Below are 16,485 nucleotides of genomic sequence, written 5' to 3'. Positions count from 1 at the left end.
TATATATTTATATAAACATGCATATCTAAACATGCTTCGGATTAGGAATTGCTAGTTATATACTAACCTTTTTGTTTTGAGTCGAATAATATATATTCTACAGCGTTTGACTCAGATGTTGTATATGACAATGGCACGTCCCATATAAATCTAAAATAAGAGTAGGCATGTTAATTTACTTTCCCCGCTTTTCACTGCAAAAAAATCTGCAGGTATTATTCTCTCCAATAATGTTACATTTTACTGATCTCGATTAGATTTTTTTTACTTCCAATTACCGTTGGTGCGATTGATTTTGGGTGGACTCTTTGCTGAGCGGATCCAATAGAAAGCGATTCTGAAATATGTTGCACTGGCAACTATTTCGCTTTCTGCAACTGACATTAATGTAAGGAAAATTGCTTTCCTTAAGCCATGAGTGCATTAGTCTGGATACATTTATTCCCTGAAAAATAATAATGACAATTATTATTATTATTATGGTAGTAAAAATATGTAAAGCATGTTAATATTTCTGAAGTCTAAAGTTTATGTTTATGACCAGTTGTTTTGTTGTTGTGTCTATTGCTTACTTGCCATGACAGCAACGCCTTTAAAACCAAGTGAATTTATGCACTTTTTGTTTTTTAGCAGCTTCATCTATGACCCAGAATATGATTTCAGTCTCGCACACAAGTAACAGCCCCTTGTACAGGGCAGACACTCTCATGTATTCATTCATTTATCCACAGATTTTAATTTTGATTTGATTCAATCAGTGACCAATGATTTGACCAATTCACTACCCCCAGAGGTATTGATTTCTTATGGGGACTTGGAGGATTTTGTGTCCCCGACAGATTTAGCATGGATCAGTCACCACTTATGCCATAGGTAAATTTTAAGTTACTTTTCAAAATGCAATATGCAATTGCAAATGCAATAGAGCATCAATCATTTGAAACTCTTTCGATTTTATGTCTCTGTTAATCGAAATAGTTTACAAAGTGTTTTTTTTTATACGTGCGAACAATTTTTTTCCTATTTCTCAATTTCTATATCTTTATTTAGCTATACACGAAGCCTTTAAAATATATTAAAAAAAGCATAATTTGCTCTATATGAATGTATAGAATAAACAGTTTTATGTGTGTAGCAAATAAACGTTTTGCTCATATACTGTAAAAAATTCCGGATCAAATTACGGTAAAAGGTACCGGCACTCAAGGTGTCAGTTCTTATAAGGGTAAAAATATACGGAACAAAAAAAATCTAATATACCGTAATTTTTATAGCAGTAATTACTGTAAAATCACTGAATTTCCGTAATTAAATAAATATTACTGTAAAACCACTGAATTTCTGTAATTAAATAAATATTACTGTGAAATCACTGAATTTCTGTAATTAAATAAATATTACTGTAAAATCACTGAATTTCTGTAATTAAATAAATATTATTGTTAGATCACTAAATTTTTGATATTAAATAAATATTACTGTAAAAATTACTGTACAAAATTTTACGGTAAAATGGTTATTTTAAAGTTTACTTTAAATGGCTAACAATTCTTCTGAAAATAACTTTTAAAACCACTTTAGAGTTTACATATGTTTGTGATTTGTTAACTAAGCTAAATTTGAAGAAAAATAAATTTCTTGCTTTTTTTCAAAAATCTCTTTTAGTTAAGTAATCTTATGAAAAATTTATTATTTAGATTAAAAGATGTCTGGGAATTTAAGAAATGAACGTTATTACGAAGTTAAATTTAAGGAATATTTTTTTTAAATATTAAAAAGGGAAAAGATTTTAAAATCTCTATACTTTTGGATTCTTTTTTCCATATTTTCTTTAATATATGTAATAAATTCTTAAAGAAATGCAAAATTCACTGATTATACCATTTATAATAGAAAAAAAATCATAATTTTTATTACTATTTGTAATGCATCTCATAGATAGAATAGAAACATAGAAGGAATTTATTATCTCATACATAGAAAGACATTTATTATAATCTCATACATAGAAAGAATTTATTAAAAGTAACTGTCTTTGAAGTGTTATTTATTTAAGGTATATAAGCACGAAATAACTGAAGGAAAAAGCTATGTTTTTGAGAGATAAATTAAATGACGTAATCATTGTCATCACGTATGCATTGAGAGATAAATTAAATGACGTAAGACATGTAAACGTACTTACGATCTCACCTGCTCAATGGTGAACTCATTTATTTCAAGCCATAAGTATTCTGTTTCCGCATTTCCATAAGCATGCTTTGTTAGATATTTCTAAAATAAAAATTTTTCAGATTATTACATATGTATTACGTAAAATATGATAATGCAATTTTAAAGTCATTCTTATTTTCGACATATGCTTAGTTTCGCAGTGATAATCGATTTTTTATATATAAAAAGAAAAGTTTGTAAAAATTTTTTGATATAGCTACTTACAAATTGCAAGAGAGACAAAAAATTGAAAATAAACAATTCTGTTTTGAATTGTGTTTACTACGAATTAGAAATTTCCAAATTTTCCTTTGGTAAAAATTATTTTTAGTTGTTTCTTTTAGGGAACGTGTTATTTCTATTTTAGGTAATTCTCAGCATGCAAAACTATATGCATATTGCATTACAAAAACTAAAATAAGCACTTAAGCTGAAAATAATATATTTTTACGCATTTTTTATTCGTTTTAGTGTTAAAAAAGATCAGTTGCGTATTCATGTTTATCAAATATAATATAATAAATTACTATTTTAATACACGCTTACATGTTTCGTCACATTAAAGAAAATAAATTTAATTCTACTCTTAAACGATATTAAAAGAAACTAATGAGAGAAAATTTTTAAAATAGTTTAAAAATTATTCCGTATGGAATTTATTTCTTGATATGTAGTGTGCGAAAAAAGAGAACAGCCAAAATGATTTTATGTTCAATAATCAGATTTTTAAGCACTATAAGACTCAATTTTAATGGTTCGAGTGCCCATCCTTAACACTTTGCTTACGGTGTACCGTTGTACCACCACATGTGGTCCACATATTGTACCAGCCGTAAGCAAAGGGTTAAGTAGTGCACACTACATTTAAAGTAGCAAAATCAAGTACTAAAACGTACTTTCTTAGAAAAACATGCATTTTCTTCGACGGATTCATGTTTTGGGCCTTCGAAATTTAACGAGGATACCGCAATCTAGTTAATATTATTCGGTAGGTCAAGAGAGTGGTCGAAAGTTTAAACTCGCAAATACTAACTTCACTCTTTGAGTTTTTTTTCTATATTTCCGGAACTAATTGAAAGGAAACTTAAATTTTTAAGATAATTCAACGATTATTATTTAATTTTTTTAATATACCACTTCCTTGAAAAAAGTAAATTCACAAAAAGTCAAAATAATATTTAAAGTTCTAATCTTTAAATCGCTTTTCTTATTCAATTATAGGGAGCGTATTTTTTATATTGCGATTGCTTCCCTGGCTCTTAAATTTACGAATTCAAATTCACTTAAAAAAAAGGTATTTTTATTGAGGGAAAATGACTATATTTGTGAGGTTTCATCACTTAAAATAACTTCTACACTAATTAATGACCATTTTTAAAGATATGACCTCGAAGTTATAAGCTTGTGTCCTGAAATGAAACATTTTTTATTGTGTTCACTTTTTAGTGCACACTGCACAGCATTCAAAATGAAATGATGTTCTTAGGAGTAAGAGAAGAGTATTAGGAGTAAGAACTATAATATTATAATATAATATAAATGTTATTAAGGATTACATGATAGAAACCTTTAATAGTCGCAACGATTTTTTTCTACACATGAATCGAATTAACCACGTAATTGATAAACTAAGTGAGAGATATGAGTGCAATGTCTATATTTCTAATGCCTATGTTCCATGATAAGAATTTCAATTTGTATAAGTAACGAAAATTAAGCAGATACGAATTTTTTTCTAATTCATTCTAGTTCTGATAATTAATTAATAATTTCTTTTAATTAGTTTCTTCTAATTCATTTATTTTAACTCGTTTCTTTTGAATAATACTATTTTTACTTGTAATTCCATTATAGCTTTTACCCTACTACTCCTCAAAAACCACTTTTTCGGTTTTTCGCATTAGATTTTTCAATGTTTTGATGTTTTTTCGGAAATAAAAATCTATTCATTTGCTTTGAATTAGCTTTGAATTAAAGAAATGTTTCCTCTTACATTTATCTGCCCGTTGCAAGAATTCTCATTCGCAACAATTCCTTGGATTTTCCCCAGATTTATTGTTTCCAGAGCTTCTGTTACAATCTCTTTGTTCCAATTGCGTACTATCAAAAGGATGCAGGCGAAATAGAAATGAATAGTACATGGTTTACCTATTCTTATTTTTTTATTTGAAGAGATCTTTTCTTTCTATGATGAAATCTGTGGCAAAACGTTTCTCGAGATTAAATGTCTAAATTTCGGAATTGCTTAATGTTGAGGAAACTGCGTGTCGAAGTAGCTACTAATGTAGTGCTTATTTAGTATTTTCAAGGCGTGCTTTACGAAATTTAAGCAGCTAGTTAGGCTGTATTTTTTTGAATGTAACTATTTTGTTAATAAAAGTTATTCAAGCTAGATATCATACATATTTGAATGGTTTTACAATGTAAGCTGTAATATGTTTATTGAAAATACAATAAGTGTTGAGATTGTCATAGCGGTGAGTCTTCCGAAAAAACATAAAATAAGTGTATACCGAGAAATGGTTCTTCGGAAATTTAGCTTACAGAAACATCAGTGAAAAGCATCAGCAAGGGAAAAATATGAAATCGTGTTCACCTTCGTTGAGCAGCCGACTCAAATTCTGGGTTCACGACTTCTAATTTTCAACTCCGTAGCCTTGTAATATTGAACCCAATCCAGAAGACAAGGGAGCTTCTGGATCAAGTATTGGGAGAAATTTTGCCTTCGTGGAGGACTTTTTACGGAACTAACCCGCATTTGCGTTACATGGAGAGATCACGAGAACCTCCCACAGTTAGCCTGACGGCGAAGGGATTCTAGCCCATAATCCATCTACCACTGAGGATATTTCACGTCAGCAGTGCGGTCGGTGCACGCCGGATCGACCCGCCATTTGTGGGATTCGAACCCGGTTCACCTCATTGGAAGGCGGACGTAGCGAATTTTAGCGTAGAATGCGATTTTAAGTTTCGTAATTTCCTGGATTTCCTACTCAAACGACACTTATTTATTTATTATTATACCCACTTTCTTACAAGTTAAAATTATCTATTAAAACTTATATGTAAGAAATTTGACCTACCGATATTCCTTTAATGAAATTCTCTTCTGTTATATACTTCTCTAGCATCCTCAATAGAGAGGCTCCCTGTAAGTAATATAGGGATTAGATATCCAGTTACCTTTTTTTACATCAGAATTAAATTAAATTAAATTAAATTAAATTAAATTAAATTAAATTAAATTAAATTAAATTAAATTAAATTAAATTAAATTAAATTAAATTAAATTAAATTAAATTAAATTAAATTAAATTAAATTAAATTAAATTAAATTAAATTAAATTAAATTAAATTAAATTAAATTAAATTAAATTAAATTAAATTAAATTAAATTAAATTAAATTAAATTAAATTAAATTAAATTAAATTAAATTAAATTAAACTTCATAAGACATCTATTACCTTTTTATAAACAATGATACTATATACATCGGAATACATAACCTCAGTTACAGTTCGGATGACAGGTCGTGTATGAATACTTTCATCTTGCTTCATAACATTGCAAGCATCTAATATACCACTATCATCCACCTGAAATAGCAGGAAGTTAAATAGCCACTTTAGTTTAAATTAAGTCTAAATTGTTCTATAAGTAATTAGTCAGTAAAATGTTTCTTTTACTTAAAATAACACTATCTGTGTTTCATTACCATAAAATATTCTGGTAATACATGCTTTGCTCCTTTCCATGCAAAATGTGTGGCAAATCCTTCATTGAGCCATGTTTCGTTCCACCAGTCCATTGTGACTAAATTTCCAAACCACTAAGAAACAACATATTAGATTTTCAAAAATGTATAATTATTATTAAATTTTTTTAAAGTATTGAAAATTGTTTTGATAATCACATAATACATCAAATCACAAATTGGCCCCCAAATCAGGAAAGCCAAGTTATTCGGCGGTTTGAAAAGCATTTTCATTTTTTCCCCCAAAACCAAATTAAATATTTTTACAGCCAATTTGACACCTAAGCCGCGTATTCATTATATATTTTGACAGCTGATATAACAAGGCTTGCTTGTGGAGAAGTTTGATTGATTCTGTGCAGTAGTTTTTGGTTGGTCATCTTACAATCATGAAAAGTAAAAAAGCAGCATTTTCGGGGTATATTTTATATTTAATTATCGAAAAGGAAAAAAAAAATGCTGTTAGAGTTAAAAAAAATATGTGATGTATAGGGAGAAGGCATGTAGAGGCAGTATGCCAGTGCCAAATCTGGTTTGTAAAATTTCGCCCTTGCAATTTTGATGTAAAAGATGCACCACGTTCTTGATGCTCAATTGAAGCTGATGAAGACACAATAATTGATGCAAACCTGCAAAAAACAACTCGTGAGACCACTGAGAGCTCAGATTTATCCAATTAGATTGTTCATGATAATTTAAATAGCCTAGTTTTTATCACAAAGCTCAACGCTTCCATGCTGCTCAAGGCCTCCCCATGCTTTTCAATTTGTGCCGTCGCGTTGACGTCCATGATTTGCTTCTCAAACATCGAGAAAGTGAGCAGTTTGAAGAGCAATATCACTGGGGAGGAAAAATTGTTTGTGTACAATATTTGTAATGGTCTTGCAAAATCTTTTAAACGGTAACCTTTGCTTCAAATGAGGTGGTTAAAAACCATCTGGATTAGTTCTTGCTAGCAAAAAACAAAAATTACGAGCAAGAAATCATGCTACTTTCAAAAAGATTTCAAAAGTATTGGATCGGAATGGGCAATATATAATTCAATAAAATACTTAGTCACTATAAGAAAATCATATTTCATTTCCATTAATGAAACAGCCAAAATTACTTTTCGAAAAACCCAATATGTATCGCAAATGTCCTCTAATTTTAGCTAAATTCCGTTCCAACTCCAGTTAAAAGGGAGCAAAATTTTTATTTTGGAAAGAAATGTCGCCAAATGTAGCAAAATTTGTGAGTTTTTTTTTATATAAATAAATAAAAAAAAACTCAAAACTTTGATTTCAAACAAATTTTCTTTTTTTCTTCTTCTGGATTTTGAGGTGCCGATTACGAAAATGACATTTACTTTGATATCAGTCGAATGGTTAGAAATCTAAAACTTGCTCTTTTAAATTTACATTACATAAATAACAAGATTTGATCAATCGTGATGTCCCGGTGCCATAATAGGACTTTTCTTAGAGGTTATTTTGTTATAACTCATGGTAGCTATAATTTGCTTCAGTCCTTATACAAATCAGTTGTATTTTTTATCTTTTCGCTGATTTTAAACTTATTTTTATAGTATTTTTAAAAATAGTTAAGTAAACGATTTTACTTAAGAGGCATTGATGATAATGAAAAATATCTGTTGTGTAATATAAACGAAGTCGTTCTCTATGATGAATATATTTAAGTAATAAATTACTGAAAGATTTATCAACCTTCATTAAACATTTAAACTACGCAACTTTGCAAACTTCCAGCTCTCTGAATTAATCTGGAGAGCTCATTGAAATTGAGCAAAAAGAGGAAAAAAAACATAAAAATAAACTTCTATTTGACTTACGGATTAAATCAAACACCTCATGATTATAAAACACCGCATGCTTATGAGGCATGCGGTGCTTGCATGCATGTGCATGCGTGATCAGTTAAGCCTCGGAAGATAAAAAACTTTCTTATCCATTGCGCCACCGAGAAATTACAATGTTTAAGAATTTTTTTCCTATTATGCTGCATGAAGCTTTCCTTTGGAGGGCGCGAAAAGGAGGTAGTTGTAAACGGAAATTTTGTTATTTTTACGTATTTTAATAGTGAAGTAATGTCAAAAATTCATAAAATTCTAGATTCGAAACCAGGATCAGAAGTGATGACAGTTATTATTTCACTTTGACGAAACTTTTATTCTGAGCAGGAAGCGGTTTCGTCAAAAACGAAGGTTTCGCGAAATTTGAGCATTTATTCCTTACAGTGTACTTAAAATTTTTAATAAATTCCGTTATGTTTTTCAGTTTCTTCTGTAAAGTAAACTAATTTAACAAAATGTTTTCTATTTAGAAATATTATTCAGTAGACTATTCATGAAGAAATATATTTAAATTTGCATTTACCATATGTGCCAGTTCGTGTGCAACGAGAATTGCCACTTTTAATTTGTGGGTCATTGATGAAGTATTATCAACCAACAAACTTTGTTCCTTGTAAGTTATTAATCCCCAGTTTTCCATACCATTGGCATCAAACTCTGGTAATGAAATAATATCTGGAATGAAATAAGAAGTTACAACTCATTTTAGAGTGAAAATGGTGAAATTCAAATAAATTAATTAACAAAAATTTTTTATATGAACCAATTGAAATATGTGAATTGATTTTTTGTGATTATTGTTATTTTCTTACCGTGCGTTCAACTCTTTCCCGGAAATCAGAAAAAGATAAACTTGAAACTTCTCAAAATAAATGTTTAAAAATAATACTAAAATTCTTCTGGCCCAATAGTTTTACAAATAAAGACATTTTATCAAAAGCTAATATCCTATCTGTTAAAGAAGAAATTTTAAAACGAGGATGGAGATTGCTCGGTCATATACTAAGAACAAATAGATACAATCCTGCAAATGTTGGAAGCTCATGGGGACCTGGCGGAAAGAGAAAAAGAGGAAGACCGAGATTAACATGGCAAAGATGCATTAAGGAAGATATTAGTGGAGCAGGATTAATTGGATGGGAAGAAGCTCGTTTTCAGCCAAAGACAGGAGTGTGTGGAGAAAAAGATTTAAGGCCTTCGTGACAGTTCGGCACAAAGGCCTTGATTATATATTTAAATATATTTAAATTATTTCAATTGCTTCATTTAATATTATGCTATTAACTATGAGACATTTTTGCTTTAACTGAATATAAAATTCTAAATATGAAGTATAAAATTCCTAGGTTCAAGAGTGATTTGATGAGTGAAGAAAAAAACATAATTTTTGGTATCAAAAAGTGCAATGCGAAACGATATCATTTATTTTCAGATAATAAATTATTCCATTTCGTTTACTGTGGAAATATGGGTAGGCAATTTATTTTTGTTATTCATTGAAATCGTTGCAGATAATAAATTGAATCGAATTATTTTTATTTTTCTTACTGCTCATTAAATCTATTATAAGCATAACCAAAAATATCCAATTTTTCTTAAAAAAAATTCGAGAAACAATAAGCAGTTGTTGAAGAAGGTTATTCATTTTAAAGAAAATTTTAATACCTGAAGCAAAGGAATGTAAGGTTTTTTTACCTGAAGCAAAGAAATGTAAAAATGTAATTATTTGTATTATGCAAAAACATTTTGTTTTAATTCATAGTAACGGTATAGTATAGCTTCTTAATATTTTCAATTGAAGAATGAGTTAGAGATGAAAAATATTTCTTTCCTTCAATATTCATTCATGAATTATTTGATTTTGGGGCTAAATGTATCAAAATATTATTGAATGTTATGATAAATAACTATGTTAGTAACTTCTTGAAAAAATGAAACAATATTATGTTAAATTTCTAATTAACTAGTTATTAAACATAGAGTTGCTATCTTTATAATTACTTACCAAGTTTCTTTAAAGGATAAGATACATTCAAGTAGTTTTCGAAATAAGTCAGTATTTTGCTTGTCCAATTTAGAGCTGCTTCAATTTTATCGACTGTGTCTTGAGATGCATACGCTCTTATCTGAAAATGACAAAATCAAAAATAAGTCAAATTAATAAATTCAGAACTTTTTAATTATTTAATTATTTAAGGATGGAAATATAATTCAAATTGCGTTAAAAAGTTAGCAAGTAAGTTCTTACGAGAGTTACTCACAATTAATCTCAATTTTTATTGGCCGTTAAGACTTTATCGTTAGGAGTTAAAAAATGTCGAATTACCGAAATATAAATATTTCTAAGAGCATGTATGTGATTAAAAATAATTTAAAAGGAATATTGAGGTTTCGCCAAACGTGTGTTTAAAGTTCATTATATTGAATTATTTCGAAGTAATTTAAAAGAAATGTTTAAATAAATTGGAAAAAATATTTATTTTGACGAAAAAATGAACGTTCTTCATTTTGAGGTAAAAATAGTGCTGTAAACATCGTGCTAAAAATAGTGCTAAAAACATCCTGTAACTTTATATATCGTTCATAATAAACAAAAATATAATATCCTTACTCATTTCTTTGCCTTAAAATCAATTTCTGTACAAAATTTAATCTTCACATCGATGAAGTTAATTTTGCAATTGAAAAACTTATTTTATATCTCAAGCAAGAAAGCAAAATATTTATGACATATGATGACTTATATTCAATGACTTAGATTGTATAATTGAATATTTATAAAAGTTTCTTTTTCTTTGTAAAAATATTAAATAATATTTATTCTATTTTTGAATAATTTAGTGCATTTTCAGCATTTTATTTCGATGTACTATTAATTTCAGCTTGACATAAAAGAGTCTGAAATAGAAAGTTTTATTTAGTGGATTTTACTGTGTTTTGTTAAAGAGTACTCAAATTTGATGTTATTTTTACAATAGGTTCATTTATCATGTACATAAATTCCCATGACTATTTAAATATAAAATTTAGTTGCGTAAAATTTCATAGAATTTCAAATTGAAAATGAATTATTTGTCTATAAGCTAATTCAGTTCAAAATTTTCAATTGTATTTATGGTAACTAATAAATCTACGATGTTTGTTAGGCAGAATAGTTTATTCAGTGACAATTATATTCGAGATGTGGTTGCAACTTGACTGAAATATATTTTATCACAAATTATTTGATTTAAATACGTAAGGTTGCATTAAACTTAAACTATTTTAGTATTTTAGTAGTATCTCTTTTTCTATCAGTTCCGATAGTGTTTTCAACCACATTTTTCGATGAGATCTTTGATTATTTTTGCCTTCTTTGCGCGTTTTACCTTTTCATATTGGCCACTTTATTTTAAAACAACCATTATATTTCAAACAAAGAAAGAGAGATGCAGCAAATATGCTTTTTACGCTTCTTTTTGCAAAATATCCAATATTCAAACAACATTTTTACGTTTTGAAATTTTTGTCTTACATTTTTTTAAATATCACTATATTTCAGATATTTTAAGTATTGTTAGCTAGTGTTTCAACCGATTATATTTCTGTTTATAATTTTTTATTTCATGTGGAATTCGGAACGCATTGTAAGTAGTTCATTGTAGCTGGTAATACTCCTATTTTCAAATTTGAGTTATGAACGCGAAATTGAAGGATGAGTTAAACTGTTGTGTTTTCAGATTTTATTCATCGGATGTATCATGTATGGTAATTACTGCATTTCTTTAATGCATTTGCTAATATGCATTTGTTTACATAATTATCACAAACAAAATAAAAATGTTTGCATTGCGTCTTGGTTCTTAACGAAAGTCGTGAGCCGTTAGAAAATTCTTAAAAAAAATTATTAAATAACAATTTATTTAATCGTTATTTTACCGTATTCAAACAAAACAGTCAAATTACCCGTAAATAAGATGGTGTTCAAACTGTTAACTAAAAGAAGAAACTGTTTATTAACTGCTTCCACTTAATACGGTTAAACAATCAGAATCCCACCTAATGAAGCTACTTAGTTCCAAGAAGATGTGAACATGTTATACAGGAGAGGACTAATCTGTCAATCTCAAGACTAACAAAATAGGTGTTTGAGGCCCAACAATATTTTCTTTATTCCCTTCTACACATGAAGAGTTTCCAGTACCTTGTACTTCCTAATTTGTGACCTTGGGTTATTAGAATACGATACTCTCATTCACGCATAAATGACGTCACCACAAAAGTGCTAAACTAACTCCACCGTCCCCCTTAATCTTCTTTTTACGGTTTTGACACCATACTAGTTTTGAATGGTTCAGAAACTGTATTGTTTTATATTCGAGATTTTTTAACCATACTAGTTGTAAATTGTTTCAAAACCATAACCGTAATTTTTTTTTTCAAACAAGAATTTCTTCTAATCAGATTTTATTTATAATAAGAGTAGACTAGAATTCGCGAAACATTGCTAAAACTAATAATTGAACACAACGACATTCTTTTAAAAAAGTATAACTTACCTTTATTCCATTATCTGTTAAAGTTTCTTTGTATTGGAAATCACAGACAATTATACACAATAGATAAGTAGACATCAATGGAGTTTTTTCAAATTTGGTGAGTTTTCTGTTATTTTCCAAGCCCATTTCAAGCTAGAACAAAATGCAATGATTATGTTGTAATGTCTGATTAAATGATTGAAATTATGTCTTAAATGCAGAGATTAAAGAGCATAGCTTTAAAATGGGTTACTGAATTAATAATTTTAATTTAGTTCTAATACATATGGCACACGATGATATTAATTTCGAGTTTCCGGACAGATATAATCTAAAATGATTAAAATTATTTACACTTACCGCAACTGGCATGTTGGAGATTGCAAAATGCGTTGAGTCGTGGAAGACACCAATGGAAAATGTCGCTTTAAATGAGGGTTCATCAAAACATGGAAAAGCTCGTCTAGCATAATTTGGGGCAAAAAATGTCATTGCCAGGTGTCTAAAGATACAATCATTGTTTTATTAATAAAATATAACTAAACACAAAGATTTTTTCCGCTTTGCTAATTTACGATTTAAATAATTTAGTGATATTCTATCAAAAAAACGAAGATTAAAAATTATTTGAATCGTTTGATTTAAGAGCAATTCAGTTTCTGTTCATAACTCAAAATAAAAAGAAAGAAAATCAGAAATATGAAAAATTTTAACAAAAGTAAACACTCTCAGTTATTAAAAAAATCCTACACTTAGATTTATCTACGAAATGTTTTTTCGTTCTTTTTTATCATATTTTGAAGAAGAAAAAAATAACGATTACTATGTAATGCACCTGTCCCTTTTAAAAGGAAGCCTGTAATTAAAAAAAAATAATAACACGAAAAACGAGTTATAATAATTCTGAAAACCAAATACAAATATAACAGAATCAACGGGGACCAACTGCAAAAAATCATACAGAATAATTCAGATCAAAGAGAATTATCTTTCATTGCGTAAAAAAGTATGATAAAGAATGTATTAAAATGTATCTTCGTTTCTGGCTCTATGAGAACATCAAAAGGCTAAGTTATTTTAATCGAAGCGCTTTGGTAATGATTTTAGTAAAAGTGACCATAAAATATCGTTTAACTGTATGTAATAAAATAATGTAAATGTAGTAAAATTTGGTTATTTTTTCATGACGCTTTAGAGAATGTCATAACAATTATTGTTCGGAAAAAATTCACTTTTCAGTTTTGTATTTTTTGCTAAATATGTGACAATAAGAGCTATAATTCTGAATGCCAGAACTTCTGTCAGCCCTTAATACGTGAAAGCAAAAAATACCAAATGAATTGTACAAATACCTTATATTTGGTTTTTATTTAAGAAAATTATATTATTATTATTATACGGGAAATGTCATTATACTGTGAGGAATTTCTATGAGAAATTTTTCGCAGTGTTAATTTTTTGCTCCACTATCGAGCTCGAAGACGAAAACAGAAACCTCCAATCTAGATCGCTAAATCATAGATTATAGTTGGCCTTTACCATCTTTTCTCGAATGTTACTGACGTGCCACATGCGATCAGCATCATCACTATCATCATTCCTGGAAATCAATAGGACATAAATCAACTGAAATGATACGATGGTCGATATTTTCATCCTTTCCATTTTCTTCCTGAAGGACCCACCTTCATACGGGAAAAAGTGTAGTTTCTTCTGAAAAATTTTTAACTTTTGAAGAATCTCAACATGATATTCCTTACAGCAAGCATCTAAACCAAATTATTCATTCAACGGTCAAGTGACCCACGCCGACTTATTGTTGACAACATCAGTTAACTTGGTCAAACGAATTAGTTTTCAAAATTAAAAAATACACTACTTCACATGCAAAATATCCCGATGTAATTGAAAATTTACAAAAAAGGATGTATAATCTCTTCACATTTGCAATAAGGCAATTTAAACGAACTTTATAAGTTAAAATATGTAATTACAAAAAATGCATCTTGAAACTTCAAAAGTATAAAAATAAGGAGTAATTCAGGAGTAGAAAGGAGAAACTTCAAAGTGTAAAAAGACTAGTACATAGTTCTACGTGTAATAAGACATTAAAAATAACTGTGTGTCAATTTTTATCATATATATTTTTTTCATACCTATTAACCCTGCTGTTATCAAGAGAATCTCATTAAAAATGCTTCATGGGAAAAAACTGCGGTGTTTAGAGTAAATGTCCTCAACAATGCACATCCTCTACAATACACATCAAATTTTAATATCCTCTTAATGATTTTTAAGCAGTTGAAAATTGTCTGACAAGATTCTTTTCTTTCCATCGATATAGATTATTTTACCATGCTAGCTAAACAATAGACTTATCTAGGGAGAAATTTCCTCAAATCACCGAGGATTATTTTTTGTTCGCGTATATCGCAAATTATATTTTTTAAACATGATAAGTTATATAATAAATGGAATTCGTAAAAATTTATGTAAGTATAATTTCCTGTCATAAAACAAACATTAGGTGTAAAGTGTTTTCTTTCTGTTATGAGCTAGTTACGGTTCTAGTTAGCGGGAAAAAAATTTATCATACAAAGAATTAAGCGTTCTGATAGGCATCAATTTTAAACAAGAACTGATACCCAAACATATTTAGGGAAATAAAATAATCCAATTTCATTTGAAAGCACAAAAAATATTTATTATTTTTAAGTAGAGCAGAATTCAGTGATTTAATTTGAGTGGTCTTATTCAGAATTATATGAAACAAAGATTTAACATTCGAAACTAGGAAAAATTCTTGATTAATAACATTGGCTACTCTTTAGGCATTTTCTCATTATATGTTTAACTTTTAGTTTCATTTTTGCTTAAACTTAATTCTTTAATCCGTCATTGTTTAATTTTAACAGTAAAGTACGTATTGTCGAATGAATTTATCTTAAAACTGGTATGGCATAGTTTGAACAGTCTCTTTTATCACAGATTCTACTTATACTTTTATTTTAACTCCAATTATATTTTTTATTATTATAAAACTTATAAAGATTTAAACAAATAACTTAAACTAAGAATTTAAGGAAAAATAATATGATTTCATTACATGCCTGATGGAATATTAGAAATGGTATAAAATATTTTACGTTTATATTCATTGAGATTTTTATTAGGAAGTCATAATGAAAATTCCTAATACATTTCTCTTACATTTTCATGGAATGTATAGATTATTAATAATAATTTCTCCTTGTAAACTCATTCTCTTGATACAATTGCAAGTTTCACCACTAAAAACTACTGTAAAAATAGATTTAATTAAACATTATGATTTTTAAGTTACTTATCTATATATATATATATATATATATATATATATATATATATATATATATATATATATATATATATATATATATATATATATATATATATATATATATCAATTTGGACAATTCGGACCAAAAAATTTCTTCAAGTTTAAAGTCTTCAAAAAAATCTAAACTTTTTTTTGTATACTTCTTTAGCTGCACTTATTAATATCTTATTGACAGCAGTGTAGTTTATTGACATTTGCTCGAGAAAAAAAATAAAATGGAAATTCACCAAATCTTGACTACCAGGAAAATGACATATTACCTTAGAAGTTTAAAAAATAGTCATTTTAAGTTGATAGTAAGTAACTCAACTTAATCCTTTATGTTAGATGGACTATAAATTGCTTAAATTAATTCCTTTTATCCACTGTAGAAAGAAACAAAAAAAATTTTGTTGCTGATATGTGCAGAATAAAATTGTGTATAATAATCAATCATTAAATAAATAAATAACTTTGATTACATCCAAGCATATTACAATCATACATAAACTTGGTTTTAGGTTAATATTTGTTTTCTCTTTTTACAGTATTAGCAGTTAAAAAGAATTTCTGGTAACACTCCAATATCCTGGCGTTCATAAGCCAGGAAAATGACGGCTAGGATATTGACAAATTCGACAGTTTATAGCATACAACTTTATTTTAATTTAATATTTTGGCCGAAGACGTTTATATTCTGAAGAAAACAACAGTATTTCTTAAAATAACTCAGGTAAATCTATGTAGTTTTTGTTATTAATGATTTCAAGAAGCCAGGAAAATGACAGC

General features: G+C 28.2%; 1 protein-coding gene across 2 annotated transcripts in view; it reads right to left on the bottom strand.

Annotated features, from left to right (window-relative positions):
• Positions 1–16,485, bottom strand: part of LOC107444067 (glutamyl aminopeptidase) — a 34,736-nt gene that overhangs the window by 15,337 nt on the left and 2,914 nt on the right. For both annotated transcript variants that reach the window (XM_087165682.1, XM_087165681.1), the window contains 10 exons: positions 12,699–12,840; positions 12,360–12,491; positions 9,827–9,947; positions 8,345–8,496; positions 5,931–6,044; positions 5,680–5,811; positions 5,298–5,363; positions 2,194–2,274; positions 279–445; positions 68–150 (listed from right to left, as the gene is read on the bottom strand). In XM_087165682.1, the coding sequence (XP_087021808.1) occupies positions 68–150; positions 279–445; positions 2,194–2,274; positions 5,298–5,363; positions 5,680–5,811; positions 5,931–6,044; positions 8,345–8,496; positions 9,827–9,947; positions 12,360–12,491; positions 12,699–12,840 (1,190 nt within the window). The remainder of the gene's footprint in view (positions 1–67; positions 151–278; positions 446–2,193; positions 2,275–5,297; positions 5,364–5,679; positions 5,812–5,930; positions 6,045–8,344; positions 8,497–9,826; positions 9,948–12,359; positions 12,492–12,698; positions 12,841–16,485) is intronic.

This window comes from Parasteatoda tepidariorum, chromosome 6 (genome assembly GCF_982258835.1).
Source record: "Parasteatoda tepidariorum strain Cologne lab strain chromosome 6, Ptep-v5.0, whole genome shotgun sequence".
NCBI classification, from domain to species: Eukaryota; Metazoa; Arthropoda; class Arachnida; order Araneae; family Theridiidae; genus Parasteatoda; species Parasteatoda tepidariorum.
Note: the sequence above shows the minus strand (reverse complement) of the source record. Positions and strands in the feature narration are given on the sequence as shown.